This window comes from Eulemur rufifrons, chromosome 6 (genome assembly GCF_041146395.1).
Source record: "Eulemur rufifrons isolate Redbay chromosome 6, OSU_ERuf_1, whole genome shotgun sequence".
Classification (NCBI taxonomy): Eukaryota; Metazoa; Chordata; class Mammalia; order Primates; family Lemuridae; genus Eulemur; species Eulemur rufifrons.
This window is the reverse complement of record NC_090988.1, coordinates 17774633-17797418: the sequence shown is the minus strand read 5'-3', so window position 1 is coordinate 17797418 and position 22786 is coordinate 17774633. Positions and strand designations below refer to the sequence as shown.

Below are 22786 nucleotides of genomic sequence, written 5' to 3'. Positions count from 1 at the left end.
AATAACAACTGCCACGATAGCGGCAGCTGCTGTCTGTTGCGCGCTGCCTGTGCGGCAGGCATCGCGCTGAGCTTCTCGCACTTTTGCCATCCTACTTTGTTCTCACAACGACCCAGTGCAGTACGCTGTCACTCCCGTTTTACAGATGAGGAAGCTGAGGTTGGGAACTTTATTTTATGCCAGGTCGCACAACTAATGAGTGGAGTGGCTGAGACTGAAACTTTGGCCTGATTCCTAAATGCCCTTTTAGTAATACACCTCGTTATCCCCCCTCCAACTTTAACAAACACTTGGCGCGTGCTGACGAGGCCACAGATACGGTTCCTGTCCTCGGGAAACAGCCACCTCCAGTGCACTGCCACGTGGGCCATTCTCACCCGTTCCTCTTGCATTTGGGCCTGGGGACCTGGTACAAACATTCCCTTCTCGCCACCAGCCCCAGGAACTCGCAGGGCTCTGGCCACCAAAGACTGAAACACCCCAGCTGACACCTGTGCCCAGTCTCCATCTCGGACTGACCCCTGTCCTCAACTCTGGGGGGTGGACCTGAAATGTGGGGGTGGGGTCCCCCTCTGCACTCTGCCCTGCTCCCTCCAGTATCAGTTGCATTTTTGCCGAGACAAGCAGCTTTCAGATCGCCTTGTCACATCACATCACATCAAGGCCCGCGTCACCGCATGGGGCCCCCTCCCCCAGCTCCCGCGGTTCCTCTCTCCTCCAGCTCCCTTTGTCTCTCTCCGCATCCAGCTTTTCCCTGCCCCATGTCGAGTGCTCTGTGCCTGGGCCTCTGTCCTTTCGTCTGTCTGGGTACCCTCCTCTCTTTACCCCTGTTTCTCTATCTGGGCTTGATCTCCAAGTCTCCTCCTACCCACCCCTGCTCCGTGCAGCTGCTGATGAGCCAAGAGGAGAAGGAGAGAAGGGCTGGCGTATCCTCCAGTTTAAACAGTGTCTATTTTTGAGGGACTCCTGCCTATTCTCCCAAATACTGAGGTCCAACCAGGAGATTAGAGGGCGAAGGGGCCAGATATTCATGGAGGAGAAGGGAGCGGGCCTGCAGGAAGGCAGATTTCTGTGCCTTTCCCACGTTGTATGAAAGGCATGCAAATGAGATGCAAAACACCATACAAACAAGTCCCTATAATTTGGAAGTGCACCCTGAGGGAATTGGGCTGCGGAATCCAAAGTCAAGCCGCATAGCGCAGCCCCATCTCCTCCCTGTATGACAGCACAGTTTGCCTTGGCATTGATCAATGCCATCAATATTTACTGAGCACCTACTATGTGTCAGGCACAGGGCCAGGCACTGAGGACACAAGGTGAATCAGTGAGCCTGGTTGTTGCTCTCCTGGCTCCTGTTCTCCTGGTCTTGCCTCCAAAGGTGAGAGGGTGGCAGAGAGTCAGCCGTTGGTCAGGGCAGAGTCACCAAAGCACAGAGCACCAGAGGCACACAGAATCAGAGTGGCCGCCTAGACCGGCTGCTTTTCCAGAGGCCTAGAGAGGTTGTGCGATTTCGTGAGTCTGATCCCAAAAGCAGGCGTTCTGGCTACTATTTCATCCTCCTTCCCAAAACTTTACGTTCACTTTCTTTTTTTTTTTTTTGAGACAGAGTCTCGCTCTGTTGCCCGGGCTAGAGTGAGTGCCGTGGCGTCAGCCTAGCTCACAGCAACCTCAAACTCCTGGGCTTAAGCGACCCTACCGCCTCAGCCTCCCGGGTAGCTGGGACTACAGGCATGCGCCACCATGCCCGGCTAATTTTTTCTATATATATTTTAGTTGGCCAGACAATTTCTTTCTATTTTTAGTAGAGACGAGGGTCTCGCTCTTGCTCAGGCTGATCTCGAACTCCTGACCTTGAGCGATCCTCCCGCCTCGGCCTCCCAGAGTGCTAGGATTACAGGCGTGAGCCACCGCGCCCGGCCTCACTTTCCTAAGACAGAGATTTTTCAACTTGCAGGTCACAAACTGCGGACAGGTTGTCAGATCCATTTGGTAAGTTGGACCAGCATTTAGAAAACTCGAAACAGAATGGAACAGAATAGAAAATGCCAGAGTGCCCTGCAATGGGTGCGGTAGAAAGTACCAGCATGCATGGCGCTGGTTATGAATACAATGTGTGTCTGGGGATTGCTGTCAAAAAAGTTTGGAAACGGCTGTTCTAAAAAGGCTTCCTTGAGGGGCACATGTGCCTTCTTTACTCTCTCTGCAGGAAGCATGGATGGGGGCATTCAACTGGCACCTTCTGTGGGGTTCTGCAGCTGGGAGGACCCCGGGGCCAGGGGGCCAGAGTTTGAATTCTCCCCCTGGTTAAATAGCTCAGGCAAGTTGTTCGGCTTCCCTAAGATTTGGTTTTCTCACCTGTAAAAATTGGGAGAACAACACACCCCTCACAGGGCTACTGTGGTGCCTGAACAGGTGGCAATGAGGGAAGTCCCTGGTACCCAGGGGATGCAGGAAACCCCACGTCCAGCCCTCCTAAGAAGCTACAATCACTCCAGAAGAAGAATCCTTTATTCAGCTTAGAAATATTGTTGTTCATAAATTATATTCTGCCTACTTTCAAATGTTGTGAGATGGCCTACAACAAAAGATACGTATGCACTGATTGATAAGATAGAATCTTAAACAACACCTAGAGACTTGCAGCAATACAAAAATCCCCCAAATCTAGACGACTAGTTACTATGTTTGGGTGTCAGATTTTATCTGTGAACTGCCTAACAAGGAAGGCAAAAACAGGAAAGGGAGCGTGGAGTCCATCACCCTCGCTTGAAAATGGAAATCTATCGGTTCTTGGGGACAGTTAAGTTTACCTCTGGAGTCTTTATATGCAAGACACCCAAACCAAACGGGAGGAGGCCCTCCCTGGTGGTTTCAGGACCTGTGTTCTTTAATCTCTTTCTCTGAGGCCGCTGAGTCCCGGGCTGGTGCAGACATGCCGAGCCCCGGGTTGGGCTGGTGCCTCCCCCGCCAGCCTGCCCCGTTCTCCCCCAGCCCTCTCGCCTACCTGTCACGGAGAGGCGGGCCCCATTGCTCTGCCGGGTCTCCCCGCTATACTTGTGCTTGGTGATGCAGCGGTAGGTGGAGAGGGCGTCCTCCTTCTGTACGTCAGAGATGTACAGCCCGCCGTGGTAAGTAATAAAAAACCTGTTTTCTGGAGACACAATCAGGACATAGTCTATTACTCCCTAGTCTGGCGCAACCTCAAAGGCAGGGCAGCATCTCTGATAGATGAGGGTTTTCTACACACAAACAAAATGACAAGCAGAGATTACAGTAATTGTTCCTTTACGTAGATGTCTCAGGGTTTAACAGAATGAAGTTGGGCTTTAGAGTCTGACCAAAATCTGGCTCCCAACCCAGCTCTTTCAACTATTAGCTGTGTGGCCTTGGGAACGATACTTAACCTCTCTGAGCCTTATCTGTACAAATAATACTTCAGAGGTGGATGTACAGATTTGAAAAAAATAATAAACCTCAGTCCTTTTGTCTTAATTTAAATAATTTATTCACTCGACAAATGATTACTGAAGCTGAGCTACACCAGGAGTGGGGACATGGAGATGCAGATACGCAACGATGGTTTAACAAACAGAGCTTGAACACCCCTTTGGTGTGAGGCAGAGAAAAGGACAGGCACTATGCTCTATGCTTCCTGCCACTGTGAGGACGGCCACCACTGTCCCCGTCAGGGCTCAGCAGGGGGGCGGCAGCACTCCCGTTTAGCTGTGACCGACCCTGATGTAAGACTCCCCTCAGGGGTGGGGTGCACATCCTTGTCCACGGCACCAAGGCTCACCCGACCTTGAGCTCGTGAGGGCTAATTTAGAGAAGAAAACTGGATTTGAGGGTTGGGGAGGGGCTTGCACTGGACCCCCTAAGCTCATGGCAATGCCGTCCCACCGAGGCCAGACTGAGATGGAGAAGCTAACTCTGGGTTCCTCTGCCTTCTCCCTGGGGGGTTAGCTGCCTTCCCAGGCAGACATGCAGGACCCCAGGCTGCCATGTCCCCTGGGAGGGGGCATTGGAATCCGGATGGTGACAGTGGCTTAAAAGGAAGCCGCAGGGGAGAGGGGGGAGGGGCATGCTGAACCCACGGGAAGGACGGGATAGCATCGGATGTCGGGCTTTCCTAGGGAAACACTCCGGGTAGCCCCGTCCATGCCTTTTAAACCCTATTATTTAGAGATCTGCTTCCTCCTACCTGGGGGCTGAGTAACAACTCCTCCACCTATGACAGGAGCTCTGGCTCTGGCTCAGTCTCCTATAAGGAATATTCTGTGGTGTTGACAACCCACCCCCGCCTCCCACCCCAAGCACAAGTCCAAGGTTCTCAGCACCCGGAGGTGGAGACCTCACCAAAGGACAGTTTTCCACAGTAGAAGCTGTAGAACTGCACGGTTGAAAGTTCAGTGTGCTTGACAACCTCTTTGACAAATGCTCTTCAGCCTTCATGTTAGTATCTCTGGGGCTGGCGAGCTCACTGCCTCACGCAGCCGCCCATTCCGAAGTTGATCGCTCCGACTTTCAGAACCATGTTCCGCGGAGCTCCCTCCACGGGTCCCGCCTCGACCCGGTGCAGCTGCAGAACCAGGGAAGCCCGTGCTCCCGCCACACTCCCTCTCACACTGGAAGGCGGCCGTCCTGCCCTTCCACCGTACTTCGGGCTGAACAGTCTTAGGATTTTATTTTATAATAGTTTTGATTTAATTTGGCTTCCAATAACGTCATCAGTCTGGTCTCTTGCTCCTGAATGAACGTTAGTTGATCTATGGTCTCCTAAGGGGCCCTCCCTCTCTCCCTCCCTCTCTTCCTTCTTTCCTTCCTCCCACCCACACATCTCCTGTAGGCCTGGACCCTCCGTGTGCCAGGGCTTTAGCTCCACTTTGTGGGGCTCTTGCAGTCAGACCTAACCCATCGGGGTAGAATAGAGCAAGACGACCAGCTGCATTCACTTTCTAGGGGGGATGTGAGAGTGGGGAGGCAGCCCCATCACGCCACCCTCCTTGCAGTCAGCCGAAGCCCCTGGTCTCGTCCCCGTGAACCGCTGCCACACCACTTTCCCTCCCCCTCCCCTCAGACAAGTGGCTATGCGGGCCCAGGTCTGGGGCCATGCAATGACCCCCCCATGAGCTGCATCCTGTGGGAGACCCTCCCAGATGAGCAGTCGGCCATCTGACAGCCTGCCTGTCCTCTAGATCCTGGAGTTTGTGGGCCCCCCACCCTGCCCCCTCCAGCACACAGACCACAACTGTTTGGACCCCCACTCAGCACTGTGGACAAGGACGGGAAGGAAGGGGGAGGGCGCCGAGCCCCACAGGCGGCAGTCGGAGGGGAGTGGGCGAAGCCCCGAGAAGCCTGGCTCCCCCGCTGGCCTCTGCATGTGCCGTTTTGTCTCCATGTTGTGACATCCCAGAGTCAAACGCGGAAGCTCTCCGTAATTTATTATGTAACTGGGACTGGAGTGCAGAGCTACTGGAGGGTGTTGCTGCCAATCAGAAGTGCTAGTGTCGGGAGGGGGTGGTGGTGCTGGGTGCGGAAAAACAGCAAAGACGGAAATCAACGCCGGTCGGCGGCCCACAGGTGCTCCAGCCCCGGACAGCGGGGACCCTGTGATCTCGCATCTCCCGGCACCTCAGGACAAACGGGGCACTTGGCCCCACGGGGATTTTAAACCAGTGTGGGGAGTGGGGTGGGGGGGCCGATGCTGCCTTGATGGCGGTGGGGAGCTAGGGTTTCTATAGCAACAAGCAGCTGCTGCATCTGATGTTTCACATCCTTCATTGTCCTCATTTTCCCCTCCCTTCCCCCCCTTCTTGTGCATATTTAATTGCAGTAACGTTTTCAGACACAGTGTTTTGCTTCTCCTGAAACAAAGGCAGGCTGCAGCCAGGGGATGCACAGAGAGAGGGGATGTGGGAGAGGGGAAGCAGAAATCAGGGGTATTATGCTAATCCCTCTGGGGGGGACTCGTGCAACATCAGTTCTGCATGTTTGATGAGAATCACACGATGGGCCCTGCTGGGGCAGGGAAGGAGGAAGCGGCCCGTGGAGTGAGCCTCATACCGTGCTAGGGCAGAGGCAGGCACGGCCCGCAGGTCAGGGAGTCCGACGCGCCGGCCTCCAAGGCTGGCTTCACACCCCAGCCCCAGTGGGACCAGCCATGCCTGGGATGGGGAGGAGTAGCTAGCCCACATCCTTGGCTCCTGCTCCCCAGGAGGTTGGGTCCCACTGGAGAAGGAGAAAATGGCAGGGTCCAGCCCTCCTCTTTAGGCCATTTGGAAATGTGTGGAGGGGGTCATTTTTGGCTGACACCATAACTGGGGGGTGCTAAGGGCATTTGGTGGTCAGGAACCAGAGGTGCTGGGCATCCTGAGTAACAAAGAACTGATCCACCCCAAATGCCAACAGTGTCCCTGTGTGTTTGCACTGGAGGGTCCCTTTCCTTTAGGCTCTGAGACCAGGACGCAGAGCTATGTTTAAATGTGGGCGCTGCCTTTGACGCTGCTTGACTCTCACATCTCAAATACTGTGGCATCATCTGTCAACATGTTCATGACTAGGGAAGTGCTGTACGTGGTTAGCGAATCCTTTTCTTCTTTTTATTATTGTGGTGAAGACTCTGGCCTGGTTTGCCACCTTCCTCCTGGGTGACCTAGAGCAGGACTATAGTTTTTTTAAAGCTAAATATTTACTGAATATCCATTACAAGTTAGGTCCATGGCTTTACATACAGGATCTCATTTAATCCCCACAATGCTTTGAAATGGACGTTACTATTATTGTTATTATTATTATTAACTGAAGCCCAGAGAAGTTAAATAATCCATCCAAGGTCACACAGTTAGTAGGTGGTAGAGCCTGGACCATTGGTTTACTTCATATGCTCTTCCAAAGCTCTATGCTAGACTGACTGTCCCAGAATAGCAGCACCACTCACAGGAACATGTGGTCAGCCAGCCTCTACTTGGTTGCTTCTGTCAATGGGGTTGTCACTACCTTTGCACCTATTCAGTTCAGTGTGGCTGAATTTATCATGTCTTTCTGGAGTGTCTCCAGGTCCTGGACTTGACCTCTGCCCTCTGGGATTCCACAGTTAGAAGACAATGTCCTTCCACCATGAGAGGCATGGTTGTCAGTGCTGTGGGGCTGGTGAAGGGTGGGGAGGGGACTTGATAGGAGCCATGGGTGAGAGGAGGAGTGTAAAGAGGGGTGGAGCCACCAGGTGTGGTGGGACAAGCCCAGGACTGGGACTTAAGAGACTGGGTAGGCATTCTGGCCCTGCCACGAATGTTGGGGTGTAGACTGGGTTGGACAGTGACCCCCTGAGATTAATATCCACCAGATCTGTGATGTGACCTTACTGGAAAGAGAGTGCTGTGTGAAGGCGGAAGCAGAGACTGGAGTGATGCGTCTGACATCTAGGAACCACCAAGGACTGCCAGCAACCGCCAGAGCTGGGAGAGCCAAGGAAGGGGCCTCCCCTGGAGCCCGCGGAGAGCCGGTCCTGCTGACACCTGGACTTTGGACTTCCAGCCACCAGAACTGTGAGACAATAAATCCCTGTTGCCATAAGCACCCGGTGGGTGGTGCTGTGCTACGGCAGCCCCCCGGGGTGCTGATGCAGGGTGTCCTTGGGGACGTCCAGTCTTCCCACAGGCCCTCAGTTTCCCCATCCACAGGAAGAGAGAGAAGTTGGATTAGGTGAGTATTTTTAACCATGTTTGGACATTAGAATCATCTAAGGAGCTTTCAAATTAAACTCAGCATCTTCGGGAGTGTGGTGGCCTGGAAATTGGTATTTTCAAAAAGCTTTTTGGGAGATTCTAAGGTGCAGGACTGAGAACCACTGGGTTGGGTAAACCCATAAGGACCCTCACGCTGACAACGGATGTCTCCATGACCTCACTTTACTTGTGTGGGTTCCACGTCTCCTTCAGGAAGATGAGGAAAATAGAACTTACATCACAGGGTTGTTGGGAGCACGAAATGAAATGCTGCATACAAAAGTCCCCAGCACACGGGTGGCTGATTCAGTGTCATCTCGGCAGGAAGGGCTAGGGCAGCCCCGGCCTCAGCGCTTCCCTGTGGTCAGGCCTCCTGGAGGTTCACCTCTTCCTCTGGGGGGCTGGGCTGCAGAGCAGGGAGCTTGCAGATAAAGGAGCCCCTCCTTGGCAATTCTAAGGCCCTGCACATAGGTGCTAAGTGAGCTCACAGTATCTTTTCTGTCTTTTTCTAGAAGGTCAGAGAGCTGGGCCTTGGAGACTCCCCAGAGCTGCAGGAGCCGTGGAGAGATAATTGCTAGAAACCTCTGGGGCTCTCGGTGGCCTCAAAGGGGCTGGACAGAGAGAGGCTGCACTCCACAAAGGTGGGGGGGAGGTGGTGGGAGACGGAAGGGGGAGCTGAGGGTTTCAGGAGCGTGTGAGCTGGACAGATCCCACAGCAGCCTCCAGAGCAAAGCAAGGGAAACTACCGGATGGGGCAGGGGACGGCAGCTTCCTAACTGGCCTCCTTGCTTCCATCGCCCCTCCTCCGTCTGTCTCCAGCATGCAGTCAGTGATGTTAAAGCCCAAGCCAGATCATGTGGCTCCTCCGCTAGAAACCTTCCAGGGGTCCCATTTCACCCAGGCACAAACCAGGCACTCCATAAATATTTCCAGAATGAATGAGTGAATGAAGTTTCCTGAAACTCTACGGTAGTTTTATCTCCATTTCACTCATGAGGAAGCTGCAACTCAGAAAGGTCTGATCCCAGTGGAAATTCACCTTCTCCAGGAAGCCCTCCCAGATTAACCCACTCCCATTTCTGAATGTTTCTGCACCTGGCAAACTTCTTGCCACTGCTAATCACGGTTTCTATTACATCCGATTAGACCTTTAAAAATAATTTTTTTTGTGAGGATTCAAAAGTCAAGATTAAACAGTCAAGATCAAAAAATTAAAAATAGAATTACCATATGATCCCGCAATTCCACTTGTGGGTATGTACCCAAAAGAATTGAAAGCAGGGTCTCAAAGAGATATTTGTTCACCCATGTTCATGGCAGCATCATGCACAATAGTCAAAAGGTGAAAACAGCCCACTGTCCACGGACCGATGAATAGATAAACAAGACATAGTGTATTCACACAGTGGAGTATTCAGCCTTAAAAAGATGGAAATGTGGACACATGCTTTGACATAGATGAACCTTGAAGACATTATCCTAAGTGAAATAAGCCAACCACACAAAGACAAATACGGTATGATCCCACTTATGCGAGGCATTGGAGGTAGTCAAACGCATAGACACAGAAAGTAGAATGGTGGTTGCCAGGGGCTGGAGGGAGACAAAAAGGGGAGGTGTTGTCTAATGGGTATAGAGTTTGAGTTTTGCAAAATGAAACTGAGCTTAAAACTTAACACTTAAAAAATGATTAAGATGGTAAATTTCATATTATGCGTATCTTACCACAATCAGAATGGAAAAAAAATTTTTTTGTCAACAGTGTAAAAAGTTGGAATGAGTGTCTTTGCTAGGTAGTGAGTCTCCTGTCACCAGGGGTATGTAAGTTGATGCTAAAGAAACACTTGGCTGAGATATCGCACAGGGGATTTAAGTATTGGGTGGGAGAAATACATTAGGCCATACTTAAGATCCTTTCTCTCCCAGCAATTTATAAATTCATGGTTTAAAGAATGTCAGAGCTGCAAGGCTTCTTGGAGATCATCACTGCAGTGGTGTTAAAATCAGTGTGCCCATGTGCGCGTGTGCTGGTTTCCGCCCCAGGGCCTTTGCTGTTGCTGTTCCTTCTGGGCCTGAAGTGCTCTTTCCTTGACTCACGGCTGGCCTCATTCAGGTCTCTGCTTAGATGCCAGCTCTTGGAGGGGCCTTGTTTGACCACTCTATCAAAATGAGACTGTGTCCCATATCCCCGCCCAACTCCTTACTCTGCTTTATTTGTCCCCAGAGCACACGGTGTTTCTGTTTGGGAGCAGGAGGCTGTTTTAGTTCAGCCCGTACACCAGCTCCGGAACACGTCTGGCACATGGCACATGCTCAGGTGGACGCGTGTGGAATGAATGAGGCCTTTCGCTCCACATGGGGTGAGACGGCTGCACCTCCAGCCTGGACTCCTGTCCCTAAACTGCCCTGGACCCTGGGAGTCTCTCCCCGTCTACCGTCTGCCACCACATTGCAATGGTTTGGGCCACTGTTTCCTCTTTAGGCCACTTTTGATCCTTTCCTTGTTTCCCCAGCTCAGGTGAGCCCAGGCTGGGACATGAAGCAAGACTGATGGTTTGGAGCTAACAGAAGAGAAATAAGCGCAGACAACAGCACAGGCCCAGGCACTTTGGGGTGTAAGCCGTGGTGGTGACTCGTCTTCTCGGTGGGACCCCCTGCAGGGTCTCCCAGCTGAGCCAGAGTGGGCAGTGTGTCCTCACACTTCCCAGGAGCTCCTCGGACATGCGAGGTGAGACCCAGGGGCACCCGGCCCGGGGGAAGGCAGAAACGGACACTCGCTCTGGCCTTCCACATCCTTCCCTGACTAAGGACATATCTCATTAGCTCATTGGACTGGAAATTTGCAAGCGCCGCCTCCGCCCGGAAGACAGACTACTAACAACAAAGGTCTGCTGGTCCTGGGACGGACCACACGTGAGTCCAGGCCCCGGCACCCCGAGCGGAGCTACGCAACACAGAAGTGCAGGCAGAGGGCAGCGACGCCCTACAGGCACGCTGCCCTGGTGTTCCTCCTCTGCCTGCCTCAAGGCACGCTCAAGCCCTTCCATGTGAGCGGTCTCCATAGCTGGGCCCTTGAGGAAGAAGCCCTGTGTCCGGGGTCCTGCAGTCATAAACTTCCCGTCTCCAGCCCTTTGCCCCCCGCCATGGGTACAGTCTACCTCGAGTTTGGAGGGGGATCCAGGGTGAGCTGGTGAAGTATCTTAAATCATGTCATAAACTCAGCAAGAGAGACACCCGGAGGTGCGTGATCAGTGGGCACCACCGGTGGAAACGCCTGTGGGGACCACACACCGCGCCAGGCGTGTTCACACACCCCCCTCTCTTAAGCATCGCCGTAAGCCTGGGGAGCCCACGCTTCTCCCCTTGCCCTACAGACGAGGACACCGTGACTCAGCCTAGGAGACTTGTCCAAGCCGCACACCTAGTGAGTAGAAGAGCCGGGGTTCACACCTGGGCTCTTGAACACACATCCGAAGCCGCTTCCCCCACCCCAGCGGTCAGGAGAGTGTGTGCCGCACTTGGAGGGGGCTTTGGCCAACCTCTCCCCTGTGTGGTGGACTCTCTCCCCGTCTGGGCAGTGGCCGGCCCCCTGGCCCCTTGCTTCCGCTAGTGGTGGCTTCCTTTCACTAGCCAGGGCCAGAGCGCCGGGCGAGCGCTCGGTGAGACGAGAGCAGTTGCAGGAGACATTGCGGCTGCCAACTGGGAGGATGGACGGACGACCGCCTGTCGCAGGCTGGTGCGGAGTGAAGCAGGAGTTCGGGATGTCAGGCGGTCATCCGTCTGGGGAGGACTCAGACGCTGAAGCTTAGGGAGCAGCGGAACCCTGCCGTGGCCAGGTGCCAAGTGTGAGTGGGAAGGTGCAGTCGTGAGCAGGTGGCTGAGGGTGCCTGTGAGGGAACAGTGTGTGCTGGCCTGTACACTTGCTGGGTACACTCACACGGGCCGACGGGGCATTGCAGGGGACAGGGAAGGGGTTGGCAGCTTGGGGAGGCATAGGCCTCAATGGGTGCTATACAGAGCTCTGTATTTGGAATCAGAAACGGGAGGTTTGAGACCTGCCACCTACCAGCTGTGTGGCTTTAGGAAAATCCCTTGACTGTTCTGGGCTTCTGTTCACTCATCCCCAAATTGGGGGTCCTAAACCCTGGTTTTCTCTGCTCACGGGGTTCTTTTCGTGGTGTCCGTGTGACAGTGTTTATGAAAGGACATCATGATGGATACTGCACCGTGTGCTTGTAGAAAGGATAGTGCTGAGTGTGTGAAACCACGAGGGGATGTGTGTGACACGTACGCTGAGCACTGGTATTCGTGTGGGGCTTGGGAGCTGCTTTTCCATTGCCAGACAAGGATGCCTTCCTGAAGCAGGAGAACCCGAAGCTGAGGGAGGGGTTTCCTGCTCTTCCCCCCTCCCCCACCCTGCAAGGAAGGTCCCAGTAGGCAATGGGAGGTGCGGAGTAGGGGGAAGAGGGAAGGAATGGAGTGGGCTTTGCACCTAGACCAGGCTTTGGCCAGGGTCAGAAAAACCATCCAGTCTCTCCTGGAAGAGAAGAGATACTTAGCCTGTCACAGCCCAAGTCTGTTTCCTGGGGTAGCCTCAGGAAGCCAGAGCTTCCAAGCACCTCAATTGCCCCCAGGGGCTACCAATTCCAAAAGAGAAATTGCAATCAATACAGGTTACCAGTTGCTGCTCCATGTGGTATAGATTTGTGCAAACAATGTGGTCAGCCTGTAGCTTGGAGCCTGTGGATAGTTCATAAGACTAATGAGGTAACTTGCCCCCACGATCTGGGCTGTCCTTCCTCCCAGGCTATTTGTACAGTGGGGCAGGGCGGGTGGAATGATCAATACTTCCGGGCCTGTAGGAATTAGCCTCTGTCTGGGGGCCCCAGCACCAGGGCAGCCTGCAGGGAGCTATTTAAGGCAGACTCCGCGGGGCACCTGCCTTTCTTTTCTTTCTGTTGCTTCTGCTGATGGTGAGAGCCCTGGGGGTACCTGCCAGCCTGGGTTTGAAAACCCCAAGGGAAGCCAGACCCACTCTTCTTCTTCTCCTCCCCCTGGACTCTGGACTCCCAGGATTGTCAACCTTCGACCCTGGGGAGAGATTTGCAGTTTAGTAGGAGGCATGCAGGGTATGAGCTGGGAACCGGGATTCAAGTCCCAGCTCCCCAGCTGGCTTTAAGTCCTAAATCCTCCTTGTTATGGACTGAATTGTGTCCCTCCAAAGTGTGTATGTTGAAGCCCTGACCCCCAATGTGGTTGTAGTTGGAGATAAAGCTTTTAAAGAGGTAGGTCAGGTTAAACGAGGTCATGGTGTGGGGCCCTGATCCAATGTGACTGGTGCCTTTCTAAGAAGAGGAAGAGACACCAGGGATGTGCACGCACAGAGAAAAGGCCACGTGAGGACACACAAGAAGGCGGCCATCTGCAAGCCAGGGAGAGAGCCCTTACCAGAAACCAAACCTGCCAGCGCCTTGATCTTTGACTTCCAGTCTCCAGAACTAGGAAAAAAATTTGTTCAGGCTCCCAGTCTGTGGTATTGTCTTATGTCAGCCCGAGCAGACTAATGCACTCCTCACTGGGACATGCTATTCCCTGAGGACCCTGCCAGCACTAACATTCTAGAATCGGACCTTGTTCTGTAAGGACGTTAGGACGGGGAGAGAAAAGGGCAGCGGGGAGCTGGTCCTGAAGGTCACCAGGCTTCAGGCTGTCCTACACAGGTTGGGTTCTGAGAGTGAGAGCATGAGGGGTAGAGAAAGACCGAGCTTGAGACCCTTGGTGGGCGTCACGGGCCAGGAGCTGAGCGGGGCAGGGAGGACGCTGAAGGCATCACTCAGGAACAAGGTGGGCAGGGAACCGGCCCTGGGAATGGGCCTTTACCATGGGCAGGGCCTCATGTGCACCCTCGATGGAAGACTCAAATCTCGTCCACCGCCTCATGTTCCACGGGAGGAAACCGAGGCACAGAGTCACACAGCTAGTCTGGGTCAGAGTGCAGATGTCAAGAGAGGCCTCCTGTCTCCTGGCCCAGTGCCCTTGCCTCGTGGAATTGGAATTGGGCAGAGTGGACATGCCTGGGTCAGGAGAGGACTGGATGGACGGGAGGTGGAACGTCCACCGTGCAGGCTCTTGCGGGGCGCGCAGAGCCAGGAGCTCTGGCCCCAGTGCTGAAGCTACAGCTGGCGTGGGAGCTGGCTAGAGGAGGGCTGCACAACTGAAGAGCTTCCATGTGGCAGGCGGCAGGTTTTTCTACCTGTTTCTGGTATGGGGCTCCTGGGGCCTTGGCTAACACCATGGTCTCATTTCATCTTCTAAGTGTGACCCCAGACTGGGCTGGGACTTGGCGGGCCAGCCTGCTCGTGGTGGCACAAATACTACGCTGTGTTCCCAGGCCTATTCCCTTGCTCCTTCACTGCCACTTCCTTAGGTGAGAGAGTGAGGGGCCGAAGCAAGAAGACTCGGGCTTAGGGAGCAGTGCCTGCATCACCCTGTGCTCGTAGGGCGTGACTCAGACTCTGTTTGTCCTGCAAGCCTGGAGGGTCCCCGTGCTGGCCCCAGGAGCGGTGCTGTCCTCGGCTCCCCGGGGAGCAGGTTGAGCTCCAGAGTTTGGCTGATCTTGGCTAAGTGCACTGAGGCAGCCTTCCCAACCCTGCCCAACCTTGGACTTCTAAGAAGGGTTGAGACTTTGCTCGAATAAGCACCGTGGCTGAGAAAAGGCCTCCGCGGGACTCTCTGCTCTGCAAACACTATGCAGAGGCCGATACAGCAGAGTCGAGTGCACTGGGGCTGAGAGATGAGAAACTGGCTTCTAATTCTCGATGTGACTTTTGACAAATTTCAGTGGCCTTCTGGGCCTCAGTTTCCCTAAATGATGAATGGAGGGATTGAACCATTTGACCTTGAAGGTACCTCCCGGGCCTCACTTCCTTTGTGATTCTATGCTCTCCCTGCAGCTGGCTGGGCAAGGGTGGAGGCCTCCTCCCCTGGTAACCCCGTCTCAGTCGGAGATCTGAGGGGTGCTGAGCACAGGAGCCGGTATTGACTCAGGCCCCCGGGCCAGGGTCGTCTTCCACAGGGATGTGACATAGCAGTCCCTCTGCACCCCGTCCCACAAATTCCACACTCCTGGTTTGAGTCACTGTCCTGATGGTGCTGAGCTGTCACCATCTGAGTCCCCCTTTCTGCCCAGGAAGAGGGATTAGTCAGGTCCCACCTTCATCTCTGCCTCGGGCTCTATAGCACATGGCCTTACTGGGTGTCTGAAGGACTCGGAGGACCCAGGAAGTTGACAGCACAGTGGAGTGAAGATAGCCCGGCTCTGGCGTCAGAGGGGCTTGGGTCCGAATTGTGTTCCCCTTTCTAGCTGGGTGATGCTGGATGAGACATTGAATCTCTGAACCTATTTCCCAAAAGAACTAAATGGTTTAATGAATGTATGCAACACAGTGCCTGGCACGTAACAGGCAGTGTTTGCTGTATGACTGAATAAATAAACAAATGTATAACTCTCCAAAGTGGGGCACTTGGAACTTGACCTGGGTCTCGGCCTCCAAGTCCAGGCTCTGCAAACCATTCCTACCACCTTCTAGCTGCCCACGGACTGGTCTTTTAAGTAGGTGGGGGGATGTGGCTTTGCCAGAAGGGGTCCGGCTCTGCTCCCTTGGGGTCCTGGCAGAGTGACCGCTCTGGGCAACTGGGATCTAGAAGGGCCGCCTCGCTGTCCCTGGAGCAGCCCCTACGGAGTCCTAGGGGGTCTGGAGAAACCTGGGGCGGGGCGGGGAGGGGGAGGGGCACAGGGCTAGTTTTCTCTCTGTCCCTGGATCCTTTCCTCTAAATACAGCTCCATCTTTCTCTACCCCCGGATTAGCACACATCTCTCATTCTCACATTGCAACAAGATTTTATTTCTAATTATGCTGTAATAAAACTGGAGCGCTCCCAGGCTTCCTTTCAAATGACTTGTACACACACTGCCGATTGGACCCCGCTCAGCCCCATTGTAATAGCATTTCCCTGACATTCATTAGACATGCATGAGAGGGGCGCTTTAAGAATAGAACTGCATTTAAATGGATTTGCTGAGAGAGGAAGATGAAAAAAAGAGAGGCAGAGGGGGAGAGGGAGAGAGAGAGAGGTTTGTTGAACAAACTATGAAAACAAGATGCCATAATAACAGGGTGCTGAAATAAGCCTCTTTATTCCCAGCCTGGTCCGCTGCACATGGCAGAGCCCAGCCGGGGGGCGACAGCCTCCACCCTTCCCGGAGCCCCCACCCCCGCCTTTGTGTTCCCTGCCAGGGGGCTTCGTGGCTCTCTCTCCATGTGTCAGATGCTCACGGTGTAATCGAAATCACTGTTATTACAATTTGGGAGAGCTGCCTGGCTTCAGCAGAACCCCAGTGGCTGCGGCGCCGGCAGGGAGGGCGACCCTTGTGTTCCGGGGCCTTGGGGAGGGGCGTGGTGGCTGCCTGCCCTGGGCTCACCTCTAAGGTGCGGCCCCGCCCTTCTGCTCCTCCCGGAATGGCCACCTGCACCACAGACCCCCACCAGCCCCTGAGCAGTTGGGATTTTTCCTTTACCCTGGGTGGCTCTGCAGCTCAGAGGTGACAGGAAGACCCCAGGGCCTGGCCCTCATGGAGCCCTTGCTCCTTGCTCGGCCCTCCCCCCCACAGCACCCTGCGTGCCATAAAGGCCATGCTGCTGCTACTTATCAAGGGCCTACTGTGCGCCCGCACCAACTGTGGTCTCATCTAATCCATTCTCCTTTCTGTAGCCAGGTCCTCCTGAAAGAGACATCTGGTCATGCTGAAAACCATCCTGTGGCTTCCCAGTTTTCTTAGGATGAAGACCAAAGTCCTTAACAGGGCGGCCAAAGCCCACCATCCACCCCCTAACCCCATCTCTGGGCCTCTCCCTGAACTCCAGCCGGTCTAGTCTCCTCTGGCCTCCTCCTTGCCCAAACCTTGCTGCTGCTTGGGACACTCTTCACATCCCCTTCCCAAGGTTCCTAGAGATGAGGTCTTGCTTTGTCACCCAGGCTGCAGTGGTGCCATCCTAGCTCACTATAACCTTGAACTCCTGGGCTCGGGCCATCCTTCCACTTCAGCCTCCTGAGTAGCTAACTACAGGCACGTGCCATCATGCCCGACTAATTTTTCTATTTTCTGTAGAGACAGAGTCTCACTATGTTGCCCAGGCTGGTCTCAAACTCCTGGCCTCAAGCGATCCTCCTGCCTTGGCCTCCCAAAGTGTTGGGATTACTGGTGTGAGCCACTGTGCCAGCCCCCAAGGTTCATTCTGACCCACCCCTCAGAGCTCAGCTCACACCCCTTCCCCAAGAGGTCTGTCCCCATGAGGGTCTTCTGCACACTCATCTCTGCTGGGATGAGGTGTGGACTGAGTCACTCAGGCCTGGCACTGTCCCTGGAGTGTAAGCCCCTGAGGGGTGGCGCAGGTCCTGGCCGCTGCTGTCACCCCAGCCCCAGCTCAGTGACAATGGAGCGGATTCCAGGGACCGTGCCAGTACAGTACCTGTCTTCCTGTTTGGTCCTTGCTACAGCCTTGCTGAGGCTGAGGGGTTTTTCTTCCCCTCTAATAGATGAGGAAGCAACTTGCCCGAAATCACAAAGCCGGGCTGTCCGTGTGTTTGCAAAGTACTTGCTGGTGCACTGCATGGCCACGGGGATTCCCACCGGTTCCCTCCCACAGGGAGTGCCCCCTGACCTGGGCAAGGCCCCCTCACACCCTCTCTGAGAGTCCGGCTTTCCAGACGGTTCATGGCTCCTACTGTTGGGTCACACAGCCTGGGACCTGGAAGGGCCTCAAGTTTCACATTTGGATGCTCTCCCGGCTGTGCCATGTGGGGTCATCCTCACACTCCCACTCTTCTGAACCCCTGCAGAATACCTGGGCCGCGGCTGGGAATTCCCAGGGGCCCTGTCAATGCTGGGCAGATCACGCTGCAAACAGAGCACTGGATCCAGAGCCCGAAGAGTGGCCTCTGCCACTTTGTAGCTGTGTGGCCTGGAGGCAAGTCCCTGACAAGAAGCCCTCTGAGCCTCAGTCTTCTCATCTGTAAAGTGGTGACAATCACACCCTCTTACAGGGTTCCTGGGAGGAGTCGCTGGCTGCTGCGGAATCATGCCTCGCTTCAGTTCTGTCTCCGCTACATTTCCTTCTTTGGTATCTCGGTTTGGTGATGACGTGGTGCTTACGGACAGAGAATGAGAAAGCTGGTCTTTCAGAGTGTCCCAGAGGGGATGTGGCTAAAAGGGCATTGCACTGTGACCTCTTGAAGCCGTGTGGTGTCTGTCCCTGTGCGCCCTGTGTGGCTCCAAGGGCACTGGGTGGCTGTGGGCACCGTCCCTCTGTCCTTCCTACGGTTGCTTCCCCATCAGGATCTCCCCACCCCAGAGGCCCCCCTGCTCCAGAGGCCTCCAGCGCTCACATCCGGCAGAGAGGCCCCACAGTGAGGGGCCGGCCCCTCCCAAGGCCAAGAGCAGCTGCAGGTCCATCCATCTCTGCCTCCCAGGCCTTAGCGCAGCCCACGCCTGGTACTCGGTAGAGACCCAGTGCACGCTGGTGAGCGAGACCACAGCCTCCGTGAGGCAGGGGCTCCCTGCTTGTCCTGCGCTGGACTCAGTTTCGGTCACACACTTTGATGGTGGTGCCCAAAAAATACTCATTGAATGAATGAACGAATGAAGGCCTGAATCTTGGCCTGTTACCTCGGTGGTACTTGGCTCTGAAGTCGCACAGACTTTGGTTCTATCAGTGTCACCTCGCGCAGGTTGCCTAACCTCTCTGACTCAGTTTCCTCATCTATAAAATTGTGCTGACAACGGTACCAACCACACAGATTTGTAGTCGTCGTCGTATGAATTAAGGCACCTGGCCTGGTGCCTGCACAGTGATTGGTCAATAAATGATCATTCTCACGGTCAGGACTCACAGCGTCCCAGGAAGGGAGGATCCATCTGTCGTCTATGTCAGCACACTCCAGAGCCTGGAGTGACCGCATGTGTTGGTGGTTCTAGATCATTCTGGAGTCCCATTTACCTCTTCTTAGAACTCTTCAAAGTCCTCTGCTGCTGCTCAAATGGCAGGGGCAATTCAGCTATTTTGAACATCCATCTTTTTAACTTACAGACGACTCAGCGTGACTGTACCACACATCAGCCATGCCAGCCGGGGAGCTTATCAGCAAAGGTGGAAGTGTTCATAGTCCCGTCAACATCTGTGTCTTATCAGCTCTCAAAGTGCGTCTATCTTATTGAAAAGATGTGAATACACAAGTGCTCTGCCCTGAGTCAACTGGTCCGCACACCGACCTCTCGACGCTGTGTGATCTCGGTACCTTTCAGCTCTAAGTCACATCCTAATTTCCCTGTCCCCTGCGCAGTCCTCCATCATTTCTTGGGTATCTGTACCCTCTTCCTGGCTTCCATCACATACTTGCCTTTCACTGTTGATTTGTAAGACACATGATGGGCTGCCATCCGTGGAGGCAGTGGACGGGGCGAGGGGAAGGGGAGGGTGGTGGAGACGCACCTCTTGTTTGTCGATTTCCACTGTGTGCCAGGCACAGTGCTGGATACTTTACTTGCATCGCCTCAATTTAATCCGGAGAGGCAGGCGATATTATGCCCATTTTATAGACAAGGAAACCGGGCTCACGGAGATTTAGAAGCTTGCCCGAGATCACACAGCTAGAAAACAACACAACTGGGATTTGAAGCTAGATTGTCTGACTCCACAGCTCCTTCAGGGCAGAGACCCCAAGTCCCTCCACAGTGCCTGGCCTGGAAGCTGGCATCTGCTTATTGATATTAGCTGTGGAAGACAGCCGTTACTTGAGAAATGTAGGTAAGAGCTTCACACCGGGCTAGGCACACAGTAAGGGCATAACTGATGATCCTTGCTATGCTCTCTGTGCACTTATCTTCTGAGGGGGAGCGCTGGCCCCTCCAGCCCCCTGGGCACACGCTGCCTCCCCACCTCGGCAGTCCCCAGAGCGGCGCCAGCTCCCGGCCTCCCCACAGCAGTTGGATTTCTGAGCTCATTCACCAGACAGGTGCAATTTCCCACCTCTCACTCGCTAACACTTTCTGCACAATCGATCACAAAACTGTTTCCAAATTAACCTAGATTTAGCTGCAGCTTCACCTCTTCTGACTCTGGCAATTTCCTCCCTTCTTCTGTTAACTCCTCCAGGCACCGGCCTCCCTGTCCTTCTCCCTCCCCCTGAAGATGCCCTGTTAACCGGGAGTCAGGGTCTCCCGCCCAGAGTGACCCTCTTGCCCCCGTCTCAGACGGTGCCGGACTTGGCCTCAGCCATGGTTTGGGGACTGGGCCAGGCAATTCCCTTCTTTTCCTGCTACCTCTTCTCAGGAGTCACTCTATACGCCAAGCTTTCTTCTAATGAATGTTTTGGGTTGAAGGGGCCATAAAGCTTCCTCTGCAACAGCCCCTAGAAATGTGTAAAAAGAAACATTTGGGAGGACAAAGGTCAGAGAGAATCGGTGCAAGGAGAGTTTGGGGATCTAACTCAGGGTTGAAACAAGCATTCTGGGTCATTCCAAGAGCTGTATTCCCCACGCCCACCGAGTTCCGGCCCTGAAACAGCAGAGGAGGAAAATATCAATAGCACCGATTGAGCACCTACTGTGTGCTAGGTGCTGTACTCTGTGCCTTGCCACAACCTTGGCAGACAGGGATTATCACTCTCACCGTCCAGGTGGAAAGCCGAGGCTCAGAGAGGGTGGGTACGCCGTTGAGCTGTTCGTGTCACAGCCCCAGGAAGCAAGAGGGGTGCCGAGCTCGGCTCTCTCATCCACGGTGCCAAACCACCTCTGCCTGCGCCTGCCTAAAGTCTCCCGAGGGACCCGAGTGGGGCAGGAAGACAAGGAAGAAAAGGCCTGGATTGGGGGCATTCTTCCGCCACCTAAGCTTCAGCTGTGGACCTGCCTCCCTGGCCCGCGAGTCAGAGGCCGTTGCTGCCCACAGACCTGGAAGCTGCGGTGGTGGGGGCCGGGGTGGGGGGCCCCGGCTGACTCTGGAGGGAGCGAGCCCGTGAGGGCCTCTTGTCATTTACCCACAGGGCCTCCCTGGCCCGGTGGCTGTGGGGGGCATCCCAGCACATCAGCAGTCACACAATCAAAGAACAAGGAGGAATTAATATCCCCGAGGTGGTCCGGAGCTTCTGATACCAGCAGAAAATTACAGGACAGGAGATGAGGAGTATTACAGAATGAGTGGGAGGGGCACAGATCTCCGTGGCTAATCCTGTTAAGGAGACAACGTCTTATCAGACTCATTATGCTTGTGAAAGGAGGCAGCGAGGAGGAGGAGGGCGGGGTAGAGGGAGACGGGGGCTCCCCTGGAAGGGAGAGAGGTGGGACTGAGGCAGCAGAGCCTGCAGGTTACACGGAGGTGGGCGTGGGGCCGGTGGGTGTCTGACCCCGTGCCTGTCTGTCTCTGCGCTCCTCGGACCCAGGCCTGGCGTAAAATCCCTCCCTGGGAGCTGCCTCCCCACTGGGCTGCAGGGAATGCCAGCCAGGAAGCAGCTCTCCCTGCCCGATAATTGTCTGAACCCACAGGTGCCTGGGGAGAGGGAAGGAGCCCCAACTCTCCTTTGGCCTAATCCTCATCTTGACTCATCTCCATGGATCAAAGAGGACCATCCCCAATGTATACAGGCAGCAAAAACCAAAAACACCCCGTGTCTGCAAAGCACTTTCCTGTCTGGACCCTCATTTGATACTCACAATCCTCCCTCTCCCCACCCCTCCAGATGGGCAAGAAGGGGATCCCATGGCCTAGGAAGTCAGAGACTTAGCAGCTGAGCATCCTTGGGCAAATCACTTAACCTCTCTGGGCAATTATTTCCTCATCTTAAAAATAGAGATCAACTAAATCTGCCCTAGATCTACTACTTCACAGGGTCCTTATAAGGATGAAAAGGGATAATGTATGCAAGAGGGCCTCGTTATCTGTGAAACATTTACCTGAAAGGAAGTGATTGTTGTCACAGGTTCAGCTAGGTTAAGCGTCCTGCTAGCGGTAACAAGGCTGGAAGTGGTAAGCCGGGGCTTGGAGTTTTAGTTTCAAACTATTTCTGCTGTCATGAAGTCACTCCACTGCCCTATCTTGGACTAGCCAAGCACGAGGGAATTCAGCGGGCACAAACCTGAGTATCTGTTTATTAAGAGCCCACTATATGCTCAGTATTGTTTCAGCCTGGAGGAAAGACACTGCTTGTCGTTTACCCAATACCTACTCTCCCTTTTTTCCAAATTTGTTTGGGTTGGCAAAGTGCCCATCATTGCCTGTTCTGGGTGATGGGATCAAGTTTGTTGGATCAAGTTTGTTGGGGGAGGAGGGTGGGAAAGGGCTTCCAGGAAAGATCTTATTTTCCAAACTCAAAGGGCAGACACATGGATCAAAGACTGAAATGTAAGAGCATAAAACAATAAAACTCTTAGAAGAAAACATTTGGCAATGATTTCTTGGCTAAGACATCAACAGTATAAGCAACAAAAGAAAAAAAAATAGATAAATTGGATTACATCAAAATTTAAAACTTCTATGCATCAAAGAGCACAAAGGCAACCCAAGGAAAGGAAGAAAATATTTGCGAATTATATCTCTATAAGGGTTTAATAGCCAGAATATATAAACAATTCTTACAACTCAACAACAAAAAACAAACAACCCAGTTTAAAAATGGACTAAAGTCTTGAATAGACTTTTCTCCAAAGAAGATACAGATGGCCAGTAAGCACAGGAAAAGATGTTCAACATTAGAGAAATGAAAATCAAAATTACGTCCTACCTCACACCCATTAGGATGACTACTTTTAAGAAAAAAACCCAAAGTCAGAAAGTAACAAGTGTTGGCAAAGATATGGAGAAACTAGAACCTTTGTGCACTATTGGTGGGAATGTAAGATGGTGCAGCTGCTATGAAAAACAGTGTGGTAGTTCCTCAAAAAATTAAACCCAGAATTACCATATGATCCAGAAATTCCACTTCTGGAATACCCAGAATTGAGGAATTGGCTT

General features: G+C 53.7%; 1 protein-coding gene across 1 annotated transcript in view; it reads right to left on the bottom strand.

The window, feature by feature from the left end:
• Positions 1 to 22786, bottom strand: part of DSCAML1 (DS cell adhesion molecule like 1) — a 327539-nt gene that overhangs the window by 88923 nt on the left and 215830 nt on the right. Inside the window, exon 4 of the mRNA XM_069468885.1 lies at positions 3005 to 3151. Within this exon, the coding sequence (XP_069324986.1) occupies positions 3005 to 3151 (147 nt within the window). The remainder of the gene's footprint in view (positions 1 to 3004; positions 3152 to 22786) is intronic.